Here is a 26,154-nt window from a genome sequence, read left to right as displayed (position 1 = left end):
TTTCTCATTTCCTTAGTCTCTTGTCTGATTCAAGTGTCCTAGCAATGGCCTCTCTCCATAAAGAAGGATTAACAATAGGCGTAGTTCCTGATACCTGATACTGGGCCTAGGTTATGACAAATCAGAATGTGGGATGGTTTGCAAGTGGCAGCTAGCTACTGACCATGTAGGTCATCTTCATATTCACTCAGGCATGATACTCTCTAGTGAGTGTCATAGGAGCCTCAGAAGATTAGAGTCTGAAACTTGAGAGAATTCCTTTTAAAATTGGTGTGAAGCTTTGTGTGTGTGATGTTGAGGGCAGGTGGGTATGGTAGCAAAGAAGTTAATTGCATTAGAATGAGGAGGAGGAAAAGATGAGCTTGGGTTAAAGCTGTGAATCTCTGAATTTGAGGAGAGGAGGACTTTCTCCCTACTTTTTTTGGTATCTTAATTAAAAATAGATAATCTTGACTTTTTTTTTCCTTTGAGAAGTAAAGGAGAAGAATGTTATTATCAGGTTCATGGGGATCAAGAATTCTTGAATTTACCATCTGAATCTTCATTGTAAATAAGTTTCTCAGCTCTACTATAACTTGTTTCTTGTGAAGTTTCTAGTTATAAACCTCAATATGGAGTCCCTGTCTTACTTAGTTGCAGAGAAATCATGAAAATGGGGCTTTACCTTCAGAAATAATGTCAGGAACTTCTCTTTAAGAAAAGAACTTGCAGGTTTTTTTTTTTTTTTTTTTTTTTTTTTTTTGAGACAGAGTCTCAGTTTGTTGCCCGGGCTAAAGTGCCATGGCATCAGCCTAACTCACAGCAACCTCAAACTCCTGGGCTCGAGCAATCCTCCTGCCTCAGCCTCCCGAGTAACTGGGACTACAGGCATGCGCCACCATGCCTGGCTAATTTTTCTGTATATATTTTTAGCTGTCCATATAATTTCTTTCTATTTTTAGTAGAGATGGGGTCTCGCTCTTGCTCAGGCTGGTCTCGAACTCCTGAGCTCAAACAACCCGCCCGCCTCGGCCTCCCAGAGTGCTAAGATTACAGGCATGAGCCACTGCGCCTGGCCGACCTTGCAGTTTTCATCTTACACAGATGGAACCCAATAAAGCATACTCTTTTCATATGTGTCTGGCACCCCAATGAGCAGGAAAATAAATAACATATTTTGCCTCTGCGGTTTTTGACAGGAATAAATTAAAATTGCAAGGTATGGTTATGAATTTTTAAGTGATGATTTACAGGATACAGTTGTACTTTGTTTTTTTTGTGAGAGTGCATAAGGAGTTTTGGTTATTGGTGTTATTTTAAAAGTCTCCCCTAAGTCTTCCACTTCACCTCCTTATTGCTATTTTCAACAGTGTTTATTGAGCACATTTTCTTGGTCAAAATCACTGAAGTAAATAAGCACCCTTGAAATACAAAGATAACAAGGAGGTACCTTGTCCTCAGGGAATACCAGTTTATTAAAGGAGTAAAGTCAGGTACACAGATAACTTTAGTAGAAGAATCTTTTGAAATGGCCATATGAGAGGCACACCAATGTTTGATTACTGATTAGAGAAAGCAGAGATAGTGCTACTTGGGGTAATCATTAAACAAGACTATTTGAAAGAGGAGCCAGTATCAGTTTAAGCCTTAGAGGATGATAGGATTGTTAGAGAGAAAGAAGATCATTTCAAGTAGAGGAAATGGTGGTATCTAAAGCTTGGTGTGTGTTGTGTAAAGGAGACTGTGGGCAGAATATTTTGGAGGAGGGGAGGTACAGAGATAGCTAGCAAGTTAGGAGGCAGGTAGCAGCGGTGATATTAATTGAATCCTAACCTGGGGTTGGTAGTAGGGGCAGATTAAGGGGCTATAAGATAGAATGCACAGAGTTGTGCTATTGGAATAAATATTGAGGAAAGGAGAAGTCTAGGGTAAAAATCTTGGTCATGAACCTCTTGAGGGGATGTCAATGTACATTTTATTGCATTTGTATAGATTCTGTGTTAAAACAAACAAACAACATACGGAGAGTCACCAGCACATTTTAGAAAAGCAGGAAATGCAGTTGTTTTAAGTATACAATCTTATTTTCCAGGCCCTAATTTAACAAGGTTATACTTTATAATAGAAAGGGTAGGTATCTTTGATATGGGCAGAGGAGTTAAATTCCTCTCAGGTTGGTGGGAGAAATGACTTTGTCAATAGTCCTCTGAGATTTGAGATTTGATTTGATGTACACTGAGCTATGCATGCTGTAGCCATGTGTTTTTTGCTTCTTCTATGTTTAAGTCTAAGGTAATTATAGTCCTTGGTGCTTTACATCAGCGAAAACAGAAATCATCATATTATCTCAATTTTCCCCTTTGATACAAGAATTGTATTTTAAACTTTTTGCTCCCGACTTTATCTGAGCCTAGAAAGAGGCCCTTAAGAAAGTGTGGGGGCCGGGCACGGTGGCTCAGGCCTGTAATCCTAGCACTCTGGGAGGCCAAGGTGGGTGGATCCTTTGAGCTCAGGAGTTCCAGACAAGCCTGAGCAAGAGCAAGACCCCGCCTCTACTAAAAAAAAAAAAAAAGAAAGTGTGGGGAGATAGTGCCCTCTTTAGGCATCCATCAATACTGGTCACTTATGGTTTGTGTGCATGAACACAAAGGGTCTTTGATTTTTCTATTTGTTACAGAAGTACATCCAGGAAGCCAGGACTATGGGCAGCACCATCCGCCAGCCTAAACTGTCAAACCTGTCTCCATCAGTGATTGCCCAGACAAATTGGAAGTTTGTAGAGGGCCTGCTGAAGGAATGCCGCAACAAGGTAAGTTATGGACACCTTTGTATATGTGCTTTCTGTTGGCATCAAAGATGAGACCAAGGCTTGGCTTTCACCACTCTGTCTTGATTTTAAAACTACTGTTAACATAATGGAATAGTATTAATACTAATTTTAAGATTATGTTAACTTGGAATTAGGTGTATTTGTTTTCAATAAAATTTATCATTAATTGAGAGCAAACATGTTTTGCTTGATATAAACTTAATATATATTTTTAAAACTGAGAGATAGATGTAGTTTATGTAGTTTTTAGTTTTATATGTCTTACATTGCTTGAAATTAGTCTTCATTCTTACTTTGACAGATTAGTCTTATATATATGAAAATGTTTTTTGCCTCTTTTTTGATCTGATAGCAGTGATCTCTTATCTCTAGAAATAGGAATTTACTGGGTACCCACTATGTGCCAGGCCAAAGTATGTTATTCAGTTTAAGCTTAAGTTGTTCAGATGTTTTTCTGCAGATAGTCATTCTTAATTTTTAATGTTTTAGTTATGAATTTAAATGTCTTTTCAAATAAAAAGGGTCTTTTTTTTTTTGAGACAGAGTCTCGCTCTGTTGTCTGGGCTAGAGTGCTGTGGCGTCAGCCTAGCTCACAGCAACCTCAAACTCCTGGGCTTAAGCGATCCTTCTGCCTCAGCCCTCTTGAGTAGCTGGGACTACAGGCATGTGCCACCATGCCCGGCTAATTTTTTTCTATATATATTTTTAGTTGTCCAGATAATTTCTATTTTTAGTAGAGACGGGGTATTGCTCTTGCTCAGGCTAGTCTCGAACTCCTGGCCTCGAGCAATCCTCCCGTCTCAGCCTTCCAGAGTGCTGGGATTACAGGTGTGAGCCACTGTGCCTGGCCAATAAAAAGGGTCTTTTAACCAAGTCAGCATACCGTAATTTTTAGGCTTTTTAGCTAACTTGGTCTCTACTACATCCTGTTTATTCATCAGTGGAATAAAAATATTTTCCTACATTTTTATTTTATTTATTTTTTTTACAGAGACAGGGTCTCACTCTTTTGCCCAGGTTGAATTCATGGGCTTAAGGGATACTCTCACCTCAGCCTCCCAGTTAGCTAGGACTACAGGTGAGTGCCACCATTCCCAGCTAATTAAAAACATTTTTTTGTAGAGACGAAGTTTCACTATGTTGTCCAGCCTGGTCTTGAACTCCTGGTCTCAAGTGATCCCCCTGCCTTGGCCTCCCAAAGTGCTGGGATTACAGGCTTGAGCCACCACACCCAGCTGATTTTTCTGGATTTTAAGTTTACAAGTGGTGCCCATTTATAGGATGAAATGGTGCTAATTTATCGGAGGAAATAAAATATGCTTGCTCTTGCAGAAGAAATTATTACAAGTAAAAGTTAGGTTAAGGCCCGGTGTGGTGGCTCATGCCTGTAATCCTAGTATTTTTGGAGGCTGAGGAAGGAGGATTGCTTGAGGCCAAGAGTTTGAGACCAGCTTGAGCAAGAGTGAGACTGTCTCTACAGAAAAAACAGAAAAATTAGCTGGTGGCACATGCCTGTAGTCCCAGCTACTTGGGAGGCTGAGGCAGGAGTATTGCTCAACCCCAAGAGTTTGAGGTTGTAGTGAGCTATGATGACATCACTGCACTCTAGCCCAGGTGACAGAGTGAGACACTGTTTCTAAAAAAAAAAAAAAATGTGCTTCTGAAAAGTAGGATTAAGGGCAATTTTTTTCCTGCTTTTTAGATTTTTATGTGTTACAAATTTATAGCATAATTAAATCTTCTTTAAGAGCTTTGACTTAAGATTCAGGCAGATATGGATTCAAAGACCAAATCTGCTACTCTTTTGCTATGTGATTTTGGGCAAGTTACTTAAGTTCTCTGGCCTCAGTTTCCTCATTGGTAAATTGGGAATGATAATAATGGGTATCTCATAAAATTGTTAGGAGGCTTAAATGAGATAATGCAATGCTTTGTACAGTACCTGGCACATAGTATTTAATTAAAACTGATTATCATATAGCACGTGCCTTTTTTTGGTTATGGCTTTACAATAAGCATTTGAAAATTTTTATCTAAACGTAAATTGTCCTCCTTCATTTTTTATCTGCTTGACAGTTACTTAAGATATTCTTCTGTGTTGTATGTATGCTTGAAGTTTTGTTTAGTAAGGTCATTTAAGCAGTGAGAATCAGAGAATGTCAGAGGTGAGCATGACTGAAGGGTTTTGTTCAATTCTTCATCTCATAAATGCAAAAACTGAATGGAGAGTGGTGAAATCAGCGGCCAACGGTCATTGATTGCTGAGTTCTTATCTTTTTCATAACTGAATTTTTAAAGCATACACTCCCACATAACCTGACCTATATGGTTCTAAATATATTCTATGTCTTGGGGCTTATTCATCTTGTCCCTCCCAACTCAGCAGAGGTACTGTGCAGTCTGTAAAAACCCTCCCCAGTTTTGTGATCCTGTTCACTCTGAGTATCTAATCCTACTGACTGATTCCTTGTAGACCAAAAGGATGCTGGTGGAGAAAATGGGCCGAGAGGCTGTGGAGCTAGGACATGGGGAGGTGAACATCACAGGTGTGGAAGAGAACACCCTGATTGCCAGCCTTTGTGACCTCCTAGAAAGGATCTGGAGTCATGGGCTGCAAGTGAAACAGGTAATGGATATTTAGCATTTCCCTGCTGAGCAAACTGTCTTTCTGTTTTCCCTTACTAGTCTTCCTACACTCTTTTTGTCCAGCTGACTGGCTTTAAAGAGTGGTGCACCGTGCTCATGGATGAGACTTGAAATAGTTAATTAAATACATAAATAAATGTGATCCAAACTATTTTCCTTAAAGATAAGTTTCATAAATCTGTGTGCTTGTCATACTTTTTAAAAGTGGCATATTCCTTCCTGGGAGTAGAACTGAAGGCCAGCCTGTTTGGCAGCTGGCCCTAGTCTAGAGGTAGAACAGAAAGAGACAAGTTGGAGCCCAGGAATTGCAAACATACTCTAAGGGCCCCTCACTAATTATACATTCCCAGTGGGAAAAGGTCTGTCATTAACATTTCTTTTGTATGCAGATGGTTTAACCATCTAAAGATTTGAAAGTAGTCCTCAGGAAGTTGAGTATGTTTGATTACTTAATACCCAGAGAATTATATTATTTCAAAATACTCTACTTTCAATGGGTGGTCAAGATAGATAACTTTTATTTTTATGTATTTTTAAATTTGAAAAGAACTTGAAAAAATTTGAAAAGCAGTTTTATCATGGAAAATTAGAAAATACATATTAATATCTAGCAAATATTTATCGAGGGCCTCAGTATGCCAAGCACTGTTGTTTGTGGACACTTGAGATATCTCAGTTAAACAAAACACACCAAGATCTTTGCCTTACTGGAGTTTCTATTGTAATGGATGTGGCAACAATCAACCATGCCTGTTATTTAGAATATTTTTCTTTGCACATATGACCACGCATATACAGTTGTATATTTAAAAATCCGACAGAATCACAATGCAATACTATTTCATACCCACTAAGATAGCTAAACTAAAAATGATAGACAGTAACAAGTATTAGTAGGGATGTGGAGAAATTAGAACCTTCACACATTGCTTTTGGGAATATAAAATGGTGCAGCCACTTTGGAAAACAGTCTGGCAGGTCTTCAAAATGTTGAACAGTTGTTACGTGACCCAGCAAGCAAGCCTACTTCTAGATACATACCCAAGCAGAGTGAAAACATATGTCTACACGAAAACTTGTATACAAATGTTTATGGCAACATTATTCATAATAGCCAGAAAGTAGAAACAACCCAAATGTTCATCAGCGGATGAGTGGTTAACCTAAATGTAATATATGCATACAATGGAATATTATTAGCAATAAAAAGGGAATGAAGTACAGGTACATGTTACAACACAGGTGGACTTTGAAAACATACTAAGTGAAAGAAACCAGATCCAAAAGAACACATATGGTACAATCTCATCTATAAAAAATGTTCAGAATAGGCAAATCTGTAGATAGATAGTAGATTCAGGGTTGGCAGAGGCTAGAGGAAGGGAGGAATGGAGAGTGACTACTAATGCATATGAAGTTTCGTTTTGGGGTGATGAAAATGTTCTAAAATTAAACAGTGGTGATGGTTACACAGCTCCATGAAAATACCAAAACCCAGAATTTGTTTTCATAGAAAATTACACGCTTTAAAAGTGTTAATTTTATGGTTGTATGAATTATATCTCAATAAAGCTGTTTTTTAAAAATGTAATGGGATCATATAGTACATAATATTTTGTAACTTGCTTTGTTTTTATTTCATATCTTTTGCGTGTCCTTAACTAATTTTTAGGTGACAGTATATAGCAGTGGCGAACCTGCAGCCATGGGACCACATGTGGCCTTCTGGATCTTTGAGTGTAGCCTTTTGACCTAATCCAGACTTTACAGAACAAATCTGTGGAATTTGGGATTTGTTCTGTGAAGTTTGGATTTGGTCGAGGGGCTGTACTTGGGGATCTGGAGGCAGGCCCACATGTGGCCTTGAGGAGGCCATAGGTTTCCCACCCCATCTGGGTTTTTGAAGTCTGACTCCCTCTAGAAACCAAGCTAGATACCTAGCTCTTCTGTAAGCCTGTTTCCTTATACGTATGATGGAATTTTAAATGCACCCACCTGTATAGGGTCTTTGTGAGGATTTGATAAAATAATCCATGTAAAGCACTAAGCTCAGAGCCTGGTATCTGGCTCTTTATATTTAATAAATGTTTGTGGTTATTATTCTAAAATACCAGTTTTAATTACTGTATCCATTATATAGATGTGCCATACTTTAATCAGACCCTTATTATTAGTCATTTAGGTTATTTCTGATGTTTCGATATTGTAAACAACACTGTGGTTATAGAGTTTTTTAAATGTTAAAAATTATGTATTACATCCCTGAAAGTTTGAGAGTCCTGTAGTATATTAGCAACACTGTGAGTTATAAGTTAGAAAGATTTGGGTTTCAATCGTGGCTCCGCTAGAGGACTTTAAATAAGTGACTTATGATTTCTTAGCCTTATCTTCCAAATTCATAAAATGTAGGTAGTTAATAAAACTACCTACCTTTCAGTTGTTGTGATAATTAGATATAATAAAAATAAGTACCTGGCATGTGATGAGGGTGCAGCATATGACAGCTATTATGCTAGGTTCTTCTATGAAGGATTTGTGTTTCTTTCTTTTTCTCTGTAACAAGTGAGTGGAATATACATAATCCTTTTATCATTTTCCTTAAAATTTAGCAAGCCTGGCACTATAATTGAACTCTTTCATTTTTTTCTTTTCTTCTTTTTTTTTTGTAAAACATCCCCCGTCCAGGGAGTTAGTAAGGCTTTTTCCTGCAGTTTGAAAACAGTACCATATCATTACAAATGTTCTAAACCTGTCCTGAGGCTTTGCAGCAATATTCTGCAAGAATTCTCACAGCATGGGGAATTTCTTTTGGAGCCTATTTGATCCCTCTCTCGTTTTGGATAGAGAGGCTTTTTGGTGAGGAACAAGTGCAAAATAATGGAAGTTTTTTAGTTGAGGTTCCATTTTGTTCTGAGTCCTGGCTTTTGGAGATCTGAACGTGAAACAGTGACTGTGTTACCGGAGGAAAGTGACTGTCTGTGCTTGCAGGCAGGGCATTTATGCTCTTGGGGATACATGTTCAGCTGAAGATTGACCCTGGCTATCTATGTTGGGTTCCTACCAGCATGTTCTCCTTAGACCTCATTTTACTATCCTGTGTGTAGAACATCTTTATCCTGCTGAGACATTCTTTGGTTATGTTCCAGTCCAGAGATCACACCCTGGTTACCTGCTCTCCTCCATCATGCACCCAGGTTGTAACTAAATTCATTCTCAGAGGGTAATCTTGTCATCTCCTTCTGGGGACACCTTACTGAGCTGCTTGGAAAGTAGAGAGAACCCAAACAGCAGTTTTGCTGCTGGCTTCCTAAATTTTGTTATTAGCTTTGACTGCTGTCATGCAGGGCTGGCTGCCTACAGCAAGTCTTCATAAGAACCTTCGTTATGCTCACCACTTTCTTTGGCTTTCAGTGACATTTTCCAAGATGAGCTTCCAACTATAGTATGTTTTCTGGCAATTAGAGGTGAGGTTTGGTTTTTAGTACTGGTTTTATAACTGCTACCATTTGTGGACTAGTATGTGAAAAGGGGTGTTTCTCATCTTTCATGCTTATGACAGTCTTGGAGAATCTGGTGCTGTTTATTGTGTGGCCATATCCCTAAACAGGTAGTCAGGTTGTACTGAAACTTGCAGTCCCAATCAGCCCCTTTGCAAAGGAGGGAAAAGACTAGTTCATGTCTCTTGAACTAGAAAGACCCAAGTACAGCAGCCTAGCTGCTGCTTTCCCACTCTTCCCCTTGCTCTTCCTCCTTACCTCTGTAATCACTATGAGCCTCCTTCTTTTGGCATAGTGGCCTGGGTTTGCCCTTGCCTTTAGCTTTTCAGCATTATTACATGTCAGGACTCTCTGGTGACCAGCTGATTTAGTGTGTGTCACATCCAGACAGTTCTATTAAGTCCTATTAGGCTGCCTTCCTGGTCTGCCTAGATGCTGAAGATACAGTGATGAATAAGACAAAAGTCCCTGCCCTTTCAGGAACCTTATTTTTTTTTTTGGAGACAAGAGTCTTGCCTTGTCACCCTGACTAGAGTGCAATGGTGTCATGATTTTTTTTTCCAAAGTAGATCAAGTTGGTGAATGGAAACAAAATAGATTCTCCATGTTCTCATGGGATAAATTTAAGACTTTAAATCATCACATTCATCCCAGAGCACAAAATTTTCTTCAGAAAATATAACACTAAAAGTTAAATGATCTTTTCCAAAAACAACTTGTATAGTATAATTATTAAGAGCAATTTTTCTGACAGTAGATAGACTTTAGCTTGAATCCGAACAGCACTTACTAATATTGTGACTTTTTACAAGTTACTTAACCTTTCTGCTCCTTGATTTGCTCTTTTCTAAAGAAAATGGGGATAGAGATAATCTACCTTGTAGGATTGTGGGGAGCATTAATTAAAATATTGTATTTTCATAGGAAGCCTCAGGACATGATAGCTTCTATCATCATTATTACTTTTATTAATGTAGAACTAAAGTCATTTATAAAATTATAATAAACCCTTCTTCTAAAACAAATGTAATATTTATATTGTATCAGCTACATTAGGGACATTTACCATGAATCTGAAATAAAGTTTTTGTCACTTAACAAGGGTTATGATGTACTGAACGATGATTAGGAGGACACAGAGCAGGTGCTGGGTGGCCAGCTGCACTCACTCACTACCTCCTAGGTGAATTGCTTCCTTACATCAGACTTGTAAATGCTGTTCAGATTTGTGCCTTGGCAAAAGGACTTTTTGTGCCTTGGCAAAAGGACAAATTACTACTGTCTCAAATAGTTTAAGTTGCAATTCCTACATTTCCAGGTGCCAAGGTTCTGTTATGTTGACTAGTTTATCTCAGCTTTGCAGTTAAGTGCCAGCCTATCTTCCTGCAGGCTTCTTCAGCTATACATTGTTGAATAGTAAATCTTCATCATAGGGATGACTTATTCTTCCTAGCCTGTGTTAAAGGCAGGAATGCCTTTAAATATTTTAGGAAATTCAGGAGCTATCACAGAACCTCATAGACTGGATATCTGCTTCTCTGTGCAAAAGCCACCATGCTCTGCCCAAGCCAACCCTCGACCAACGATTTAGAGGTTGTTAGGTTATTTGCTTTTTTCTTTCTTATCTACTGGTCCCTTCCCAGGCTCTCTTTGGCATTGCCTTCCTATTCCCAGAAAATCCTTTTTTTCTGTTACCTTCCATTCCTTATATTTCTCCTAGATTTTAGTAAGGGAATATATTTGCATACATTGTGTCCCAGGTGTACGCTGAAACAGAAAAAGTACAGATACGTTTTAGCAAAAACCTGTATTTGTATGTTTAAACCTTGACCTCTGAAATCTAAACTGATAGGTATTTCTCCCTTGCATTGATTCCAGGGTAAGTCAGCCTTGTGGTCCCACCTGTTACACTATCAGGAGAACCGTCAGAGAAAACTCACATCAGGAAGCTTCAGTACCTCAGGTAAGATGGTCTCTGCAACACTGGGGAGAACTCTCTTTATCTGTTTTCCCATCCCCCCCTGGAGTGATCGTCTGAAGCATATTATTCCAGGTCAGTGAAGCCTTTGCTCTGGAATGTTTTCTATTTTAAATACTGAGCTACCAGGCTCTCTGAACCACAGAGCATACCTAAGCCATAGGGTTTGTTTTTATTATGTTTTTCTATATCCTTTTGATCAGCAAGATAGAAAATTTATATCAATAAGAGGCCAGTTTTAGAATTGAATTTGAGTTTTACTGCAGTGCTGGTGTCCTATGTTTGCAGCAAGCTGTTTTTAGAGTCTTTTATTTCTCTGACATGGCACTGAGGTTATCTATCCTATTAGTCAAGAGAGCCTCTTCAAAGTCAAGGCCTGGTGTGAATGATCTCTTATACTGTTCTTTCTGCTTCTAATTTAATAAAAATGTCACAGTTTGTAGGGACTCCAGAGATCATCTAGTCCAGCCCCTTTATTTTACAAAAGGAAGAAACTGGCATCCAGAGAGGAATTAAATTTACTTAAGATCACACAGTGAACTAATAGAAGATGCCAGATTAGAAGGCAGGCCTCTTGTCTCCTGGTCTGGTGTTCTTTATACTACCCTACAGTGTCCCTTCCAGGGTATTCTTCCTCCTCCTCATTTTACTTCCTGGCTGCATCTCCCCTTCACACCATCCTTTGTTCTCCACTCTCTGCCAGAGAGTTTGTTTACCTTTCTTGGATGTTCTTATCCTAATGTAGAGATGAATTAAATGAGGTGAAAAGATGGACAGTGAACGCTTTGCCCCTGAACTAGCTGACCTCAACTAGCACTGATTGTGGGGTGATAATTGGCTGAAAATCAGGCACAAGAGTTCCCTAGGGAGCCTTATTTTTGGTCTGTAGGTAGCCTTATTTTCTGTACTTGTGGGAGCAAAGAGTCTTCTCAGGAGGGCTGTAAAAGTTATTGCTGAGGGATAAACTATAGTTAGAAATTCTCAACAGCTTGATGATGAAAGCACTAAGTTTTAAACATTAGGCCAGACATGAGGATTCAAAGGTATTGTATCTTCTCTTCCAGAGTTCCCACGTGTTCTGGGACAGGTTCTTTACACATTCTCTTGGCTCTTTCACAGCCCATTTTGAAGCTAGAACAGGACATGAGTAGTAGCTCCAAGGATGAATAGAAGCACTGCTTCCGTGGCTTATGATAGATTAGGAGCCAGGAGATTTGTGTTCCAGTCCTGACTGCCACTTGGTGACCTAGGCAGAGCAGCTAATCTCTCTGAACTTCAGTTTCCTCCTCTGTTAAGTAGGGAAATTGTGATTCCTTCCTTGACTACCTAAGTTGTTAGATAATTAAAGAAGATAATATGCATAAAAATATAAAATCTGATCTCTAGTAGGAACTTAATAAATATTTATGAAATGATTAAAGTGTTACCAATGTAACCAACTATTTCCCATAGAAATTTGTGATTTGAGAGAAAAGAAGGGTAGTCAGCTATTTTGATATTCAGATCTTTTTGGATATGACCAACTTTTCTGTTCTAGGAATACTTCTTGATTCAGAACGGAGAAAGTCCGATGCCAGTTCAGTCATGCCTCCCCTGAGGATCTCCTTGATTCAGGATATGAGGTCAGTATAGGCTCACATGTAATAAGCCACTAAAATCCAGTTTTCAGTTGCCACTTAGGTGTCCACTTGAAATAACAAGATCTCACTGGCTGCTACAACATCTCAGCTAACCAGGAAGCCCTCCTTATTGGTCTCGTGCGTCATGATCCATTTGTAGAGCTGTACAAACAGATGGGTTTCCTGGCATTTTTAGAAAGCTCTACCAGGGTGAAGGGGCACAGGAAAGTATCTCAAGGCCTAAGGGCTCAGGGTTAGCCTGGATTTTGAAGGGCTGTACTGTTTTTTTCTTGTCCTCAAATTGTGGTGAGCCTATTTAGCAAAGCTACACAAGGAGCCCAGAATTTGAAGAAGAGAAATTGACTCTCCCAGGGTGTGGGATAGGCCTCCTTTGGCTTTACAGGTGAGGCAGCAGCAGTGAGTTCCTCTCCCACTCTCCACTCCCCTTTTGCATTCCTTCTTCAGGCACATCCAGAACATCGGAGAAATCAAGACTGATGTGGGAAAGGCCAGAGCATGGGTGCGACTGTCGATGGAAAAAAAGTTACTTTCCAGACACCTGAAGCAGCTTCTCTCAGACCATGAGCTCACCAAGTAAGGCCACTCTACCTAGAGTAGAAGCAGGCTCCCAGGAATGTCAGGGAGGGATTGGAAACTCTTGTGTGGGAAGAGGGTGTGTTCAGTATGTCACAGCTGGTGCATTCAGCTAACCTCAAATTGCATGTGAAGGTTTTGCAGTATTTCCTCTTCTCCCTTTTTAACTGTAGAAGAATACTTCTGCTGTATCTGTTCCGCTTAGCTTCAACCTGAATGCTCTAAACTGGCTTTCTTAAAGAGGTAGTGTTCTTCATCTTCTTACTGTAGTCAGGTGACATGTATATGGGCATAAGGCATTTATTCTGCCTCTTTCCTGTCCTGGGCAACAAAGGATTGGAGAATGAAAAGGAAACTTCTGAGATATCCCCTTATTTCTCTTGTTCTCTCCTTAGCCCAGAGCCAGCCCAAAGCAACCAATTCCTTGTTCTTCCTCTCTGGACCCTGCCTGAATCTCTCTACAGCTTAGAAGGGCTTTCACATAACACTCCTAGTCTCTCTCCCTCCACACCCTCCTCCAAGAAAGAGGGAGGGTAGAAATTCCAAGGCTCTCACACTCATAGGAGCTACTAAACCTACAGTTCTTTTCTCTTGATTTTTTTTATTCCCTGCCTTCTTTCTGTACTCTAGCTACTAGAGGGGCAGGAGGGAAAGAAGGCTCTCCTCCTTCTCTGCTTCTCAGATTACCATCTCTCTGTCTTTTCCCATCTGTAATTTTTTGGCTTTTTTGTTCATTGGCAAGACTGTTGGGCATTTTTTCTTTTTAGGATTTCCTTAGGCATCTTTTCATGATATCCTTTATTGTGTGATTCCCCTATGGATAATAAAGGAGAGGAGCGGACATTGGGGAAATTTTCTATAAGCCGATTGATTAAACCTGCAGATCTGGTTTTATGCAAAGTGAAACATAATTTTTAGACTGTTTATTGTGTGTGTGAACCACAGCAAGAAACCAGGTTTAAAACCTTGATAGGTCAGAGAGCTCACTTGAGAAGTTAGGAAATAACAACTCTTAAAGTACTTAAATTTGATTTCCTAAAGAGACAAAAAGGTTTAGGAATAAAATTCAAAGATTGGGAAGACAACTAAAAGAACAAATGAATATGTAAGCCTGGGCTTTGGAAGGAAAACATTTGCACACCAGATTCTAGAGGACAATTGTATATCCTAGAAAAATCTGTCATCGTAGCTGTGTAGATGCTGGGGTCTGGCAGGGCAGGAGTTCTTCCTATGGGTCAGCATGAGCTCCTCTGTTGGGAGAGGCTGCAGGTCAGCAGGAAGACAGGGCAGAGAGGCTGCTGAGAAGGGGAAAGCACAGAAACCTTATGAAGGCCGGGACATGCACAGGCCTAGGGCAGGTGAGCTTAAGGGCCTCAGCAACAGCAAACTGCACAGGCCTTGGTGAGGAAACTGATCCTGGTTTCTTTCAACTATAGCCCTGTTAGAGAAGGTAAGCTCAGAATTTACTCAGTACACACTAACTTCTCACCTGATATTCTGACCCTGGTGCTACTCCAGTGAGTGGAAAATGAGGAGAGCTTTGCTGCCACAGATTGCACTTGGGTGGGTGTAGGGAGAGAGGAAGAGTTTCATTGAAACCTACCTATCCCTCCACTCTGTCTTTTTGCATGTTTCTCTCCAATTTGCTTAAAACTCATCATACCCCTTACCCATCTCACGATGTCTGCAGCCCTTTCTTGTCTGTACTTCTGCGTGACCCTAGTCTCTGACCTCTCTTCACCTGGATAACTCATTCAGGGCCCAGTCAGAAATTTTCTTTGCCAAAGTTTTCCTGCACTCCCCAGAGACATGGTCCATTCCTTCTTGCATGGATAACATTTGTTACAGTATTTGTTCATTCTCCCCCCCTTTTTTTAACCACTGATATGGTACATTATCATTATCTATTTGCTTGCTACTTATTAAAATTTGCTTTCATTGAGGGCATGAACCATGTACCTTACCCAGTGCTGAGCATGTTGCCTAGCACCTAGTAGGTTCCTGGTATTCAACCAACACACATAAAATTGTGTGCATAGCTGCACAGACAGGAGCAGGTAGACAGCCTTAGGAGAGTATGTTTTGATAGAATGTTCCTTAATCTCTGGGATTCCCAGCTAGCCTCCAAGACTCTTTGTGGCCTGGAGATGGGGTAAGGTGGAGGCAGGGGGAGGGGGCCATGTATTCATGGGACTCATTGAAGTATAAATTCCAAAAGGAGAAATTAGTTAGCTTTTATATAGGGAGCCAAGACTCTATCTCCTTGACCTCTCTGCAGTGACTAATACTGTGTAGTGCCCCCTTTACCTTGAAACTCACTGTATGGTTGCCATGACCCTACACCATCCTATTCTCTTTCTCCCCTTACTCTTTCCATGATATTGGTTTCCACCATCTTCCATTCTGTGTGCATGTACACACTTTCTCTGTTGTTCTCTCACTTAGTGACTTCATCCATTCTTATGACTTCTGTCACCTCTAAGCAAGTAACTCCCACATCTGAAGCTCTAGTTCTGATGTGTTTTCTGAGCTACAGCCCTGTGTTTACTTCCATTCAGATATCTTACCTTTAGCTAGAGAGAACAAAAGCAAGTTTCACAGAGTCTTTACCATAACTACTTTACTCTCAGATTTTTGTTTTGTTTTGTTTTTTGTTTTTTTGCATCATAAATTTTATTCCCAATGCAGGACAGATTCCTTCTATCCCCAAAATGAATCACATGCTGCCCTGAAAAGAACAAGGCACCTCTACCAGCATCTCTAGGGAAGGAGTGAGAATGGCAGATGCTGGGGACTGGATAGGCTTTGCAGTTCCCCAGCCTACTTATCCTCCCTTTCTCAACAGAGGATAGCTGCTCCCCATTATTATTCCTTTCATCCCTTAAAAAAATAAAAAAAACACAAAAAATCCAACCATCACTATTAAAAAATAACAAAAACAAACACACTTCAAGTATTGGGGAAGGGGGTCCTGGGCTGGGACTTGAGGTTATGGGTCACCAATGGAAGAGAGAGGGGGAAGAGGAGGAGCCATCACAGTTTCTGCTGCAGGGCCTCCTTCCTTACTACATCCTGTGGCAACTGTGTGTCCACCTCCTCTGCCGGTGTCCGCATGTAGCGGACCACTGAGCACCACTGTGCTCTCTGAACATCTTCCCCCACCCCTCCCTACCTACATTCAAAATTTGGAGTTAGTCTTGACTCTTTGCTTTGCTTTACCTCCCACATACAGATTTCAAGTCCTTAGCCTCTGCCCCCCTGTCTCCTTACCATTTTTACTGTACTGCCCTAGTTTAATCGTCATTCCCCTTTGACTTCTCACCTGTATACTAAATTTAAATTTCTGAAGGTGGTCATGGCTCTCTCTTTACTTCTAGGGTAAATTGCAGAAACCCATTACTTACTGGCAAATTGCAAACTCTTTATCCTGAAAATGTAGGGCCTTCCTTCATTTGGCTCTAGCCTAACTTTTCAGTCTTGTTGCTAAGTGATCATTTCCCTGAGCCCTCAACTCTAGCCAAACTGTTTTCCACATGTACACAACACCTGTCTAAATTTGTGCTGCCCTTCAGGCCCCTCTTGTTCTAGAAAGCCTTCCAGGACCTCTGAAGCTATGGCTCTTTAAATTCCCAAAAAGGGCCTCTTATTAGCAACTCATTATGTAGAGTCTTATACCCTGGCCTTTTCCTGATTTATTCACTTAGACTGTACTTCAGGGCAGGTTATTTTCTCTCCAGCACCTGTAGGTAATAGGCCTTGGTTGGTAAATTATCTTTTGAAAGTACCATATAAACCTGTCTAGGTAGAACCTCACAGATCTGAATCCTATACCTTTCTGGCTGTGGTGATTGCAGTTTGGGCAACCAAGACAGTTGCCTTCTTTTGTACTCTGTGTATTTCTCTGTGATGAGGGCCTGCAAATTTGATTCTCCTCTATTTGGGGAAGATGCCATTGCTTTGCAGCTGCATATGGCCTGGAACGTCAGGCAAAGGAATTGGCCTTTGATGAATAGACAGTGGGGATGAAGGGAAAAAGTTTGAAGAGAGGAAAAGGACATGATCGTCACAGCTCTTCCTTGCCTGAGACCTGGATCAGATGCAGGGGCTGAAGCCTGCCCTTCAGTGCCTCTGAAACTGTCCTGGGTTACACCCACATTCAGAGCAGTGTTCTGACTTGTGGCTCTCGGATCTACTGAGGGTTCGAAATCAGGCCTGGTGATGAATGGTGACCAAGACCTCTTTCCACTGCTATTCACACACCGTACACTGGGTAACAGCCTAACTAGAAGCCTGAGAGGATCTGTGTCATCCCTGATGGAATTTCATTCCAGCCCTCGGTTTAGGAGAGGAGATTCCATGACCTGTAACACTTGACTTTATAGTAATATCAACCCTTGGACACACATAGTGTTTGATTTTTGTTGTTCCTGCTGTAGCTTAAGCCATTTCCCTCCCAGCCCACAGTTGCAGAGTAGCTAGCTGTGTGCCTTTATAGGGTGAACCTGAGGAACTTGAGGAGTGATATTTTATGCTTCCCTTATCTGTCCCCTTCCAGAACTGAATAATTCTAGCTTCTGTCCCCTCCTTTGGCCGGGAGACTGATGTGTTGCCTCTTCTCCAACAGAAAGCTGTACAAGCGCTATGCCTTCCTGCGCTGTGATGACGAGAAGGAGCAGTTCCTCTACCACCTCCTGTCTTTCAACGCAGTCGATTACTTTTGCTTCACCAATGTCTTCACCACTATCCGTGAGTATTCCCGTGCCTCCCCACCGGCCTGCTCAGGCAGTCTCTGTGAACCTGCCTGAGGCTCACTCACCGTCCCCTTTTTAAAGAAAGAAAATTGTCCCTTGTACTTTCTAGCTGTCTTTTGCTTCTTTGGGGAGAGAGGTCCACTTGCCCTCCTTGGAGGTGTGTTTTCTCTGAAGCTTCTCATTCTTGTTCTGAACTGGGGAACTCAGTCCGTTTTGCCGTCGTGTTGTCAGTGTCGTCCTCCCCTAGGCACTGCTCTGGGAGTCTAAGACGATCGAAGGTAGAGTGGAATAGAGTAGGGTGATGCAGTTTACCCCCCTCCCTGCATGTCTGTAAAGAATCTCCTTTTGTTTTGGCCTGAGAGAGTCCGTCAGCTCTTTCTGAAGTAGCAGATGGCAGTGGGAGGTTTGAGCCTAGGTCCAGCTCTGCCCTAACTCATTATGTGTCTGTGAACAGAGTCCATCCTGCTGTGGGCCTCAGACTTGCTATTTTCAGGATGTGAAAGAAGGTTCAATACAGTCTAACACCCCTTGAGCCTCATCTTCTTTTTTCTTTTCTTCTTCTTTTTTTTTTTTTAAAAAAAAAACAAGAGACAGGGTCTTGCTGTGTTTCCCAGGCTGGTCTCGAACTCCTGGCCTCAAGTGATCCTCCTGCCTCAGCCTCCCGAGATGCTGGGATTATAGGCATGAGCCATGGCACTCAATCCAGCTGAGCCTCCTCTTTCTTTGATACCAGGATTCTTTACTGGGTGGAGGGAGGTCTCTGAGTTTGGCCCATGGTTAGTTCTTTGGCCAGTTACTCAGCAGCCTTGGCAGCATGGACTCTTGTTTCTGTTTGACGCTCCATCTTCCCTTTCAGAGACTGGGGCTGTGGGCTTAATAGAAGTAGCACTGGACTGGAATTTAGAAGACCTGGGGCATGGCCAGGTGCGGTGGCTCAAGCCTGTAATCCTAGCACTTGGGAGGCCGAGGCACGCGGATTGTTTGAGCTCAGGAGTTCGAGACCAGCCTGAGCAAGAGTGAGACCTTGTCTCTACTAAAAATAGAAAGAAACTATATGGATAGCTAAAAATATATATATAGAAAAAATTAGCCGGGCGTGGTGGCGCATGCCTGTAGTCCCAGCTACTCGGGAGGCTGAGGCAGAAGGATTGCTTGAGCCCAGGAGTTTGAGGTCTAGCCCAGGCAACAGAGTAAGACTCTGTCTCAAAAAAAAAAAAAAAAAAGAAGAAGACCTGGGGCAAACTTTCCCTCTCTGTGTCTTAGAAAAGAGATTACGATACTTGTGTGACCTCTCTTAAGATTGTTGTGATAGTTATTAGGGTTCGTGAGATAACAGCTTGGAAAGCACTCTGAAAAGCAATTTAATACAATGTCAGGAGTTGGTGATATTGTTCAAAGAACAAGTTCACTTAGATCTGAGCCTGCAGATAGGCTTAGATCTTTGACATTGGGGTGGTAACCCTGAGAGGAATAAGATTGAGGTGCTTGGAGGAGTTGACTAATATTCTAAGCCAACTAGTGCCTGGGACCCCGCTGTTCCAGGCTCTGCTAGGGCCACAATCCCACCAGCATGCCTGGGGCAGGTCAGGGCCCCATCAGGTATGGGAAGGATTCCTGAGTCCCCTCAATGCCTTCGTGGCTTCCCCTAAACAGTGATCCCGTACCACATTCTGATTGTACCAAGCAAGAAGCTGGGGGGCTCCATGTTCACTGCCAACCCATGGATCTGCATATCGGGAGAACTGGGTGAGACACAGATCCTGCAGATTCCCAGGAACGTGCTAGAGATGACCTTTGAGGTATGTGTTATCTGGGGCCCACATCCCCAGACTCTGTGGGGATTGAAGTTTGCAGTAGCTGTTTTGGGAAGTTTTCCTGCAGGGTTTTCTGGAGGGCTGTTCACAGGGTGATGCATCAGCATAGCTGACCTGTCCTGAGATGACTGGAGGCCAGAGCCGAGAGCTGACCCGGGGATGGGGAGCCCACCTTGCCTAAACAGTGTCTGGCCGGGAGGCACTTACTTGTCTGGACTTACACACTCTCTATGCATGGATGTTGAGGAATCCCCAAGAGTTCTTTCAGCTGCTGAGCCCAAGGGTTCCAGAGACTTTGGAACCCAATTCTGGAGCTTCGTTCTCCCAGGCCCTATTCTTCCTCTAGGTAGCAGCATCTTCTTTCTCAGCCTTGGGCCCCTCACGAGAAAGTGCTGTACCCCTCGCCCTGATAGTAGGTAGAGCCATGAGCTCTACCCCTGCAGTTGCCAGGGGACCAGGTTATAGGCAGCCGGTCAGATCTGTGCCTCCGAAGACTGTCCCTCTTTTCTCCTATTTTCCTGACCTACCTCAACTCCTCTGTTTGTTCACAGTGCCAGAACTTGGGGAAGCTCACTACTGTCCAGATTGGCCATGATAACTCTGGGCTGTATGCCAAATGGCTGGTGGAGTATGTGATGGTCAGGAATGAGATCACAGGACACACCTACAAGTAAGTGTTCCCTCAGATATGCCCCAAGGTAGGGTGGCATGGTGTACCAGCAGGGGCTGTCGGTGATGCTTCAGTACGTGGAGTTCTCAGGGAGACCCTTTAGGTTGTGATAGGCTGAGGCAACTTCCTGTTTGGCTCTGCCTCGTGCACTTGAAAAGAAATAGAAGGAGGGTTTTCTAAGTGAAGATGTGTGGAACTGCTTGCACTGGTCCCATGCCACTCAGGTGGCTTCACACAGTGGGGCAGACAGGGCCTTGAGGGGGTCCCTAGCCTGGCTTCAGAGCCTTTCTCCAGGGATTGCCCTTGTCAATGGCTCTTGCCGAGCAGCAAGGAGAAGGGCACCGTGGAGGAGCTGGCAGCTCTCACAGGCCGTTGCCTGACCTTTAGGTTCCCATGTGGCCGGTGGTTGGGGAAGGGCATGGACGATGGAAGCCTGGAGCGGATCCTAGTTGGGGAGCTGCTCACATCCCAGCCCGAGGTGGACGAGAGGCCGTGCCGGACCCCGCCGCTGCAGCAGTCCCCCAGCGTCATCCGGAGGCTTGTTACCATCTCACCCAACAACAAGCCCAGTAAGTCAGAAGAGGGGCTGGGCCCTCATGCCACCCGGTCTGGGCAGTAGGCAGATGTCTCTGAGCCCTGCTATGGAAGCTGGAATCCCAGCCTGTGTGGCTCCTGCAGGAACCACCTCTGCTGACAGAGCTGCCTCAGGCATTTGGCATCTCCTCTCATGAATCCATGGGAGTATTTGGCACTCTCCTTAGAGGCCTGGAAGGGGAGGGGTAGGCTTATGCAGCCAAGCCTGGGTGCTCTGTGCTACTTGTATAGGATCCTATAAAGGAGAGGTGTCTGCTTTTCTGGCCTTCTCTTTCCTGATTCCTGGGTGTCACAACCAAGGCATGGCCCTCTTTTGGTTGCCAAAAATTCCAGGGTGAAATGGAAAATAAACTTCATTAGCATCTCTTAGAGATAGAACTCTAAGGTATTATCTTTTGCTTTTTACCCAAGATTGTAGGAAGAACTAGCTCAGTAAAGTTGGGTGGGCAAGAGCCTCTGTTTCCCAGGGTCTAGCTTCCCTGCCTCTCCCAAGGGCCCTCCCTGTGTCCTCAGTCTTCTACTCAGTTAGGTGAACACTGTTAGCTTCTGAGATTGGTTATGGATGTCTGCTTGATTTTTTATCAGAGCTGAACACTGGGCAGATCCAGGAATCCATCGGGGAGGCAGTGAATGGCATTGTGAAGCACTTCCATAAGCCTGAGAAAGAGGTGAGCCTTCATGCCCTCCAACCCAGGGTCTTATATTGAGTAAGAGGGAATAATCTTATTTTTCCAAGTTTCTTGTTGTACTCTTCCAGTCCCATGTGCTATGGATAGCCAAGAGTCTTGTAGAATGTACACCTCAGCTAGTTTGCCTTTGCCTCAGGTGCCCTGTTTTCCTGCCATACTGATGACCCAGTGGAGTCCCTGAACCTCCAGTGAACAGTCCCTATTCCTGTCTTCTTTTGGATTTGCCTGGGGACCTCAGAATAGTGGCCACTGCTTTGTCCTCCTGGTGGGGAATCTCCTTGTATGTGACCCAGATCCATCATCTATTCATTCATCCATCCATTCAACAGCTCTTCACTGAGAGCTGCTCTGAGCCAGGCACTGTGCCAGGTGCTGGAGGGAATAGACAAGGTCCTTACCTGCTTTTGCTGCCCTTCCAGCTCTGGGCTGTGGGTTTGGGGATGCAGTGGTGGGAGGGCAGCTCCGCTGTAACAAGCCTGGCACTCTCCCCTGTTTCCTTACCTAGCGGGGCAGTCTGACACTGTTGCTTTGTGGAGAGTGTGGTCTTGTTTCGGCCCTGGAACAGGCTTTCCAGCATGGATTTAAATCACCCCGGCTCTTCAAAAATGTCTTCATTTGGGATTTCCTGGGTGAGTTGGACTAGGGTATGGAGGTGGGGAGCGCGCAGAGACATAGGGAGACTCACCAGTGTAGCATGGGTGCTGACAACTGGGGTCTGAGGTGTAGAACCCAAATCAGGTGACTCTTAAATCAGATCTCTTGTTTGTTTTTCCTGGTTTTTCTTGAAGGGAATGACAGGATCTCTCCTTCCCCCTTCTTGAGAATTCTTACCTCCTGAGAATTGAACAGAAAAGATTCTTTCTAGACATCATTATCTAGTACGGGCTTAGTCATGAGTCCTCACACTTTCTCCTTGTAGATGCAAAGGCCAGTTAAGAGTATTGGAGTCCAAGCCCTGTGTTATGCCCACTTGGAGCGTTTTCGTGCAAGAAACCATCCTTAGAGTTTTCTTGTATCTTCAGAATAGAGAAAAAGACCATCTATACATCAAGGGCCATATACATACATTTTTAAAATAAGGATAGGGAACATGAGGATCATTTTGAAATGTGACCAGTGACACCAGAACATTCGTATTATTCTCATTAAGTTACCAGTATGGACTAGAAGAGGCCCATGCAAGTGGCTTGCAGGACAGAGGCAGGTTCGTGTTGAGAGCCTTTGTCACTGACAAGCTTTTCTACTCTTCACAGAAAAAGCACAAACCTATTATGAGACATTAGAGCAGAATGAAGTAGTCCCTGAGGAAAACTGGCACACAAGGGCCCGGAACTTCTGCAGATTTGTCACTGCAATCAACAATACTCCCCGGAACATCGGCAAGGACGGCAAGTTTCAGATGCTGGTGTGCTTGGGAGCCAGGTACTGCAGCCTCAGGGCCCGGAGTACACAGCAGCCAGCCTTGGAGGGGGTGCTGCAGGCCTGGTGTGGTGCAGGGGTGGGGAGTGGCTAATGACCAGATGCCCCTGCGCAGACAAGGCCTTGGAGGGCTTCCAAAAGGCCCTTAATTTCCTTCGTGTATCAGGTATTGTCACGTGCTATGTAACGATCTTTCAGTCAGCATCGGACCACTTACGGGATAGTGGTCTTGTAAGATTATATTAATTATACTCTATTTTTAATGTACCATTTCTATGTTTAGATATATTTAGATACCTAAATACTTCCCATTGTGTTACAGTTGCCTACAGTATTCAGCATAGTAACATGCTGTACAGGTTTGTAGCCTAGGAGCAACAGGCTGTAAGTTCACTCTATGATGTTCACATGACCAAACTGTCTAATGACACATTTCTCAAAACATAACCCTGTTGTTAAGTTATACATAACTATATGGGTGGAGATCTATGAGAATGGGGATGAAAGTGTGTATGTAATTGGGGAAGGAGGGTCTGCATTTTGATGGGAAGGATCAAAATCACCCCACTGGAGAAATGTGAAGCAGAGTATATCTGGCCATTCCTTCAATAAACATTTGAATGGCCTTATGGAAGGTGGTCCAAGAGAGGTGAATAAAACATGGTCCCTACCATTTAGAAGTTCACTTGTCCTGATTAAATAAAGTACAAGGTAGAAGGAGAAGAGTGTAAAAAAGTACACATTCATAAGATATGCTGAAAATGTAGAGAAAGAGAAGACTTTAGGGGAGGAGATGGTATTTGAGGTGAGCCTTTAATGGAAGGAAATGACAGGTAGAATATGGGAAGAGCTGGGACAGAGAAAAACTCCTTTCATATTAGAACAAAATTGTTTAATCAGGGGACTGAAATAAAATAATCTGATATCATGGGTGGTATGCATCAGAGTGGATAAGATTGTTAGGGGCTATTCTAGGTCAGGTGAGAGAGCATGAAGCCCAAATAAACCTAAGGCAGTGGTTTATTCAGGCCACATAAGGGAGGGAATTGACATAGTGGTTAAAAACAGACTCTAGAACCAGATTCACTAGGTTCACATCTCAGGTCAGCCATTTACTAGCCTGTGATCTTGGACAAGCTGTTTAACCTCTATGTACCTCAGTTTCTTCATCTATAAAGTAGGGATAGTAATAGTACCTACCTCACATCATAGGGTTGTCATGAAGATTAAATCTCGTGTAACAATGCCAGCATGGGCTAAGTGCTATGTGAGTGTCAGTGCTTATTTTTCCTGGTGGTGGTAGCTGTCGGGAAGCGAGGTGCTTTGGAAGAGACTGGCTGCTGAGGTGGAGGGAGCATGCCGAGCGCAGCGTGGTGTCTGGTGGTGGTGGGGTTGTCTAGGGAGGGTGAGGAAGGCAGGGGAGGAAGAGCAGCCCTGCAGACAGGTGACAGGGCTGATTCGGGTCAGGTTGGGTTGATGTCCCTGGGGCTGTAAGGCCTCATTGCCAAACCCTGTTAGGGAGGGAAAGGGGGCTATGGGGGGCTGTCAGCTTCTTCAGCTGCAGACTTAGTTCATAGTTTCCTACTTGGCCTTGCAGTAGTAACTGTTTCTCTTCCTTTTCCCTTGACCTGCCTGGACCGCTCCTGCCCTATCAGAGATCACCTTCTGCACCACTGGATTGCCCTGCTAGCTGACTGCCCCATCACTGCACACATGTATGAGGATGTGGCACTGATCAAAGACCACACACTTGTCAATTCCTTGATCCGCGTGCTGCAGACATTGCAGGAGTTCAACATCACACTGGAGACGTCCCTGGTCAAGGGCATCGACATCTGACCTCCCAGCACCAGCCAGCAGCAGGACTGAGAAGGACTCACCCTGCGGCTCTTCCCAAAGGGACTTAAGCGAATTGTGCAGGAGATGGAGAGGATATGTATACTCACTGTAAAAAGAAAACTAGAGGATTTTTGGAATAAATAATCTATTTTAGAGTTTATTTGCTGATTTGCTTTTTACACACTTTCATGTGAAAGAGTGATAGGGAGAGGGAGCGAGGTTGGTGCCGCTTATTTTGAAGCTGGTGCTCTCCCTCGCCATGGCCATGTGCTGGAAGCTGCAGCCTCCCTGGACTGAGCCTGCGGCGCCCTGTGCGGGGCAGTTCCACTTCCTCGCCCCTGTTGCGTTAATGAGGCCATTCCACATCGTTTTTAAACTAACGTTTTCTATATTAACATTATTATGGATATTTGGCTTTCACGGGCCACACAGATGTGCTGAGCGGGAAGCCCCGTGCTCCAATCAAAGGGATTTTTAGTAGTGCCTCTGCGCAAGCACTGATGAGTCAGTCCCACATCTTTTCTTTTTTGTCAGTATTATTTGGGAAGGAGACGTGCCGGGACGTGTCATCGTGCTCCAAGTCACATTTCCTGTTGGCACACAGTTGCACAGAAGTAAACATAAGCATGTTTTAACAGGTTTTTGTTTTCTTTTTTCTTTTTTTTAAGTGTTTTATTTATTTAACCCTCCATTGTATGTTTTAAGTATTTCTTTTTCTTTTTTCTTCTTTTAAGGAAAGGGAAAGCTTGTCACGATCTAACTGGCTATGTTATTGTTAAATTTATGTTGTTTTGCAACTTAGAAACCAGCTACAGTATGGCCCATTTAATAAAACACCTGAAACAAAACTGCATGGATCACTGACTTTTATGGGGGTTTGTGAGCAGTGGGTGGTGCACTTAGGTGCACTAAGAGGACTGGGCTGTGGCATTTCCTCTCTCCCCCAGCAGGCTCGGGGGTGTGGACAGCCCAGGGTGCCCCTGGGGAGCCTGGCATCTCCCGCATCCTTCCCCTGCAGTGCTAGGAACTCTCATAGCTGTTAACTCAAGTGGATAATTGAGAGGGATGCAGACAAAGTTCTTTTCCCCCACTATAGAGGAAGAGATTGAGGCACAGGGAGGAAGACCTGGCCAAGGTTGCAAAGACTGTCACCTGACTGAGATGGGGTGGGCCATTTTTTGAGAGGGTAAGGGAGACCAGATATGGGAACATAGGACACAGAAGACTCTGTCTAC

The 26,154-nt window shown here is 43.1% G+C and overlaps 1 protein-coding gene across 1 annotated transcript in view; it reads left to right on the top strand.

Annotated features, from left to right (window-relative positions):
* DENND5A (DENN domain containing 5A) overlaps positions 1–25,767 on the top strand; it is a 107,766-nt gene extending 81,999 nt beyond the window's left edge. The window contains exons 11-23 of the mRNA XM_045557486.1: positions 2,657–2,788; positions 5,283–5,435; positions 10,831–10,915; positions 12,468–12,552; positions 13,015–13,143; positions 17,768–17,889; positions 19,548–19,693; positions 20,260–20,378; positions 20,766–20,947; positions 21,558–21,640; positions 22,167–22,290; positions 22,915–23,083; positions 24,736–25,767. Coding sequence (XP_045413442.1) covers positions 2,657–2,788; positions 5,283–5,435; positions 10,831–10,915; positions 12,468–12,552; positions 13,015–13,143; positions 17,768–17,889; positions 19,548–19,693; positions 20,260–20,378; positions 20,766–20,947; positions 21,558–21,640; positions 22,167–22,290; positions 22,915–23,083; positions 24,736–24,919 — 1,713 coding nt within the window. The 3' untranslated portion in view covers positions 24,920–25,767. The remainder of the gene's footprint in view (positions 1–2,656; positions 2,789–5,282; positions 5,436–10,830; positions 10,916–12,467; positions 12,553–13,014; positions 13,144–17,767; positions 17,890–19,547; positions 19,694–20,259; positions 20,379–20,765; positions 20,948–21,557; positions 21,641–22,166; positions 22,291–22,914; positions 23,084–24,735) is intronic.
* Positions 25,768–26,154: the final 387 nt, after the last annotated feature.

Source organism: Lemur catta, chromosome 7 (assembly GCF_020740605.2).
Source record: "Lemur catta isolate mLemCat1 chromosome 7, mLemCat1.pri, whole genome shotgun sequence".
NCBI classification, from domain to species: domain Eukaryota; kingdom Metazoa; phylum Chordata; class Mammalia; order Primates; family Lemuridae; genus Lemur; species Lemur catta.
The sequence above is the reverse complement of the archived record's forward strand: the minus strand, read 5'-3'. Positions and strand labels throughout refer to the sequence as shown.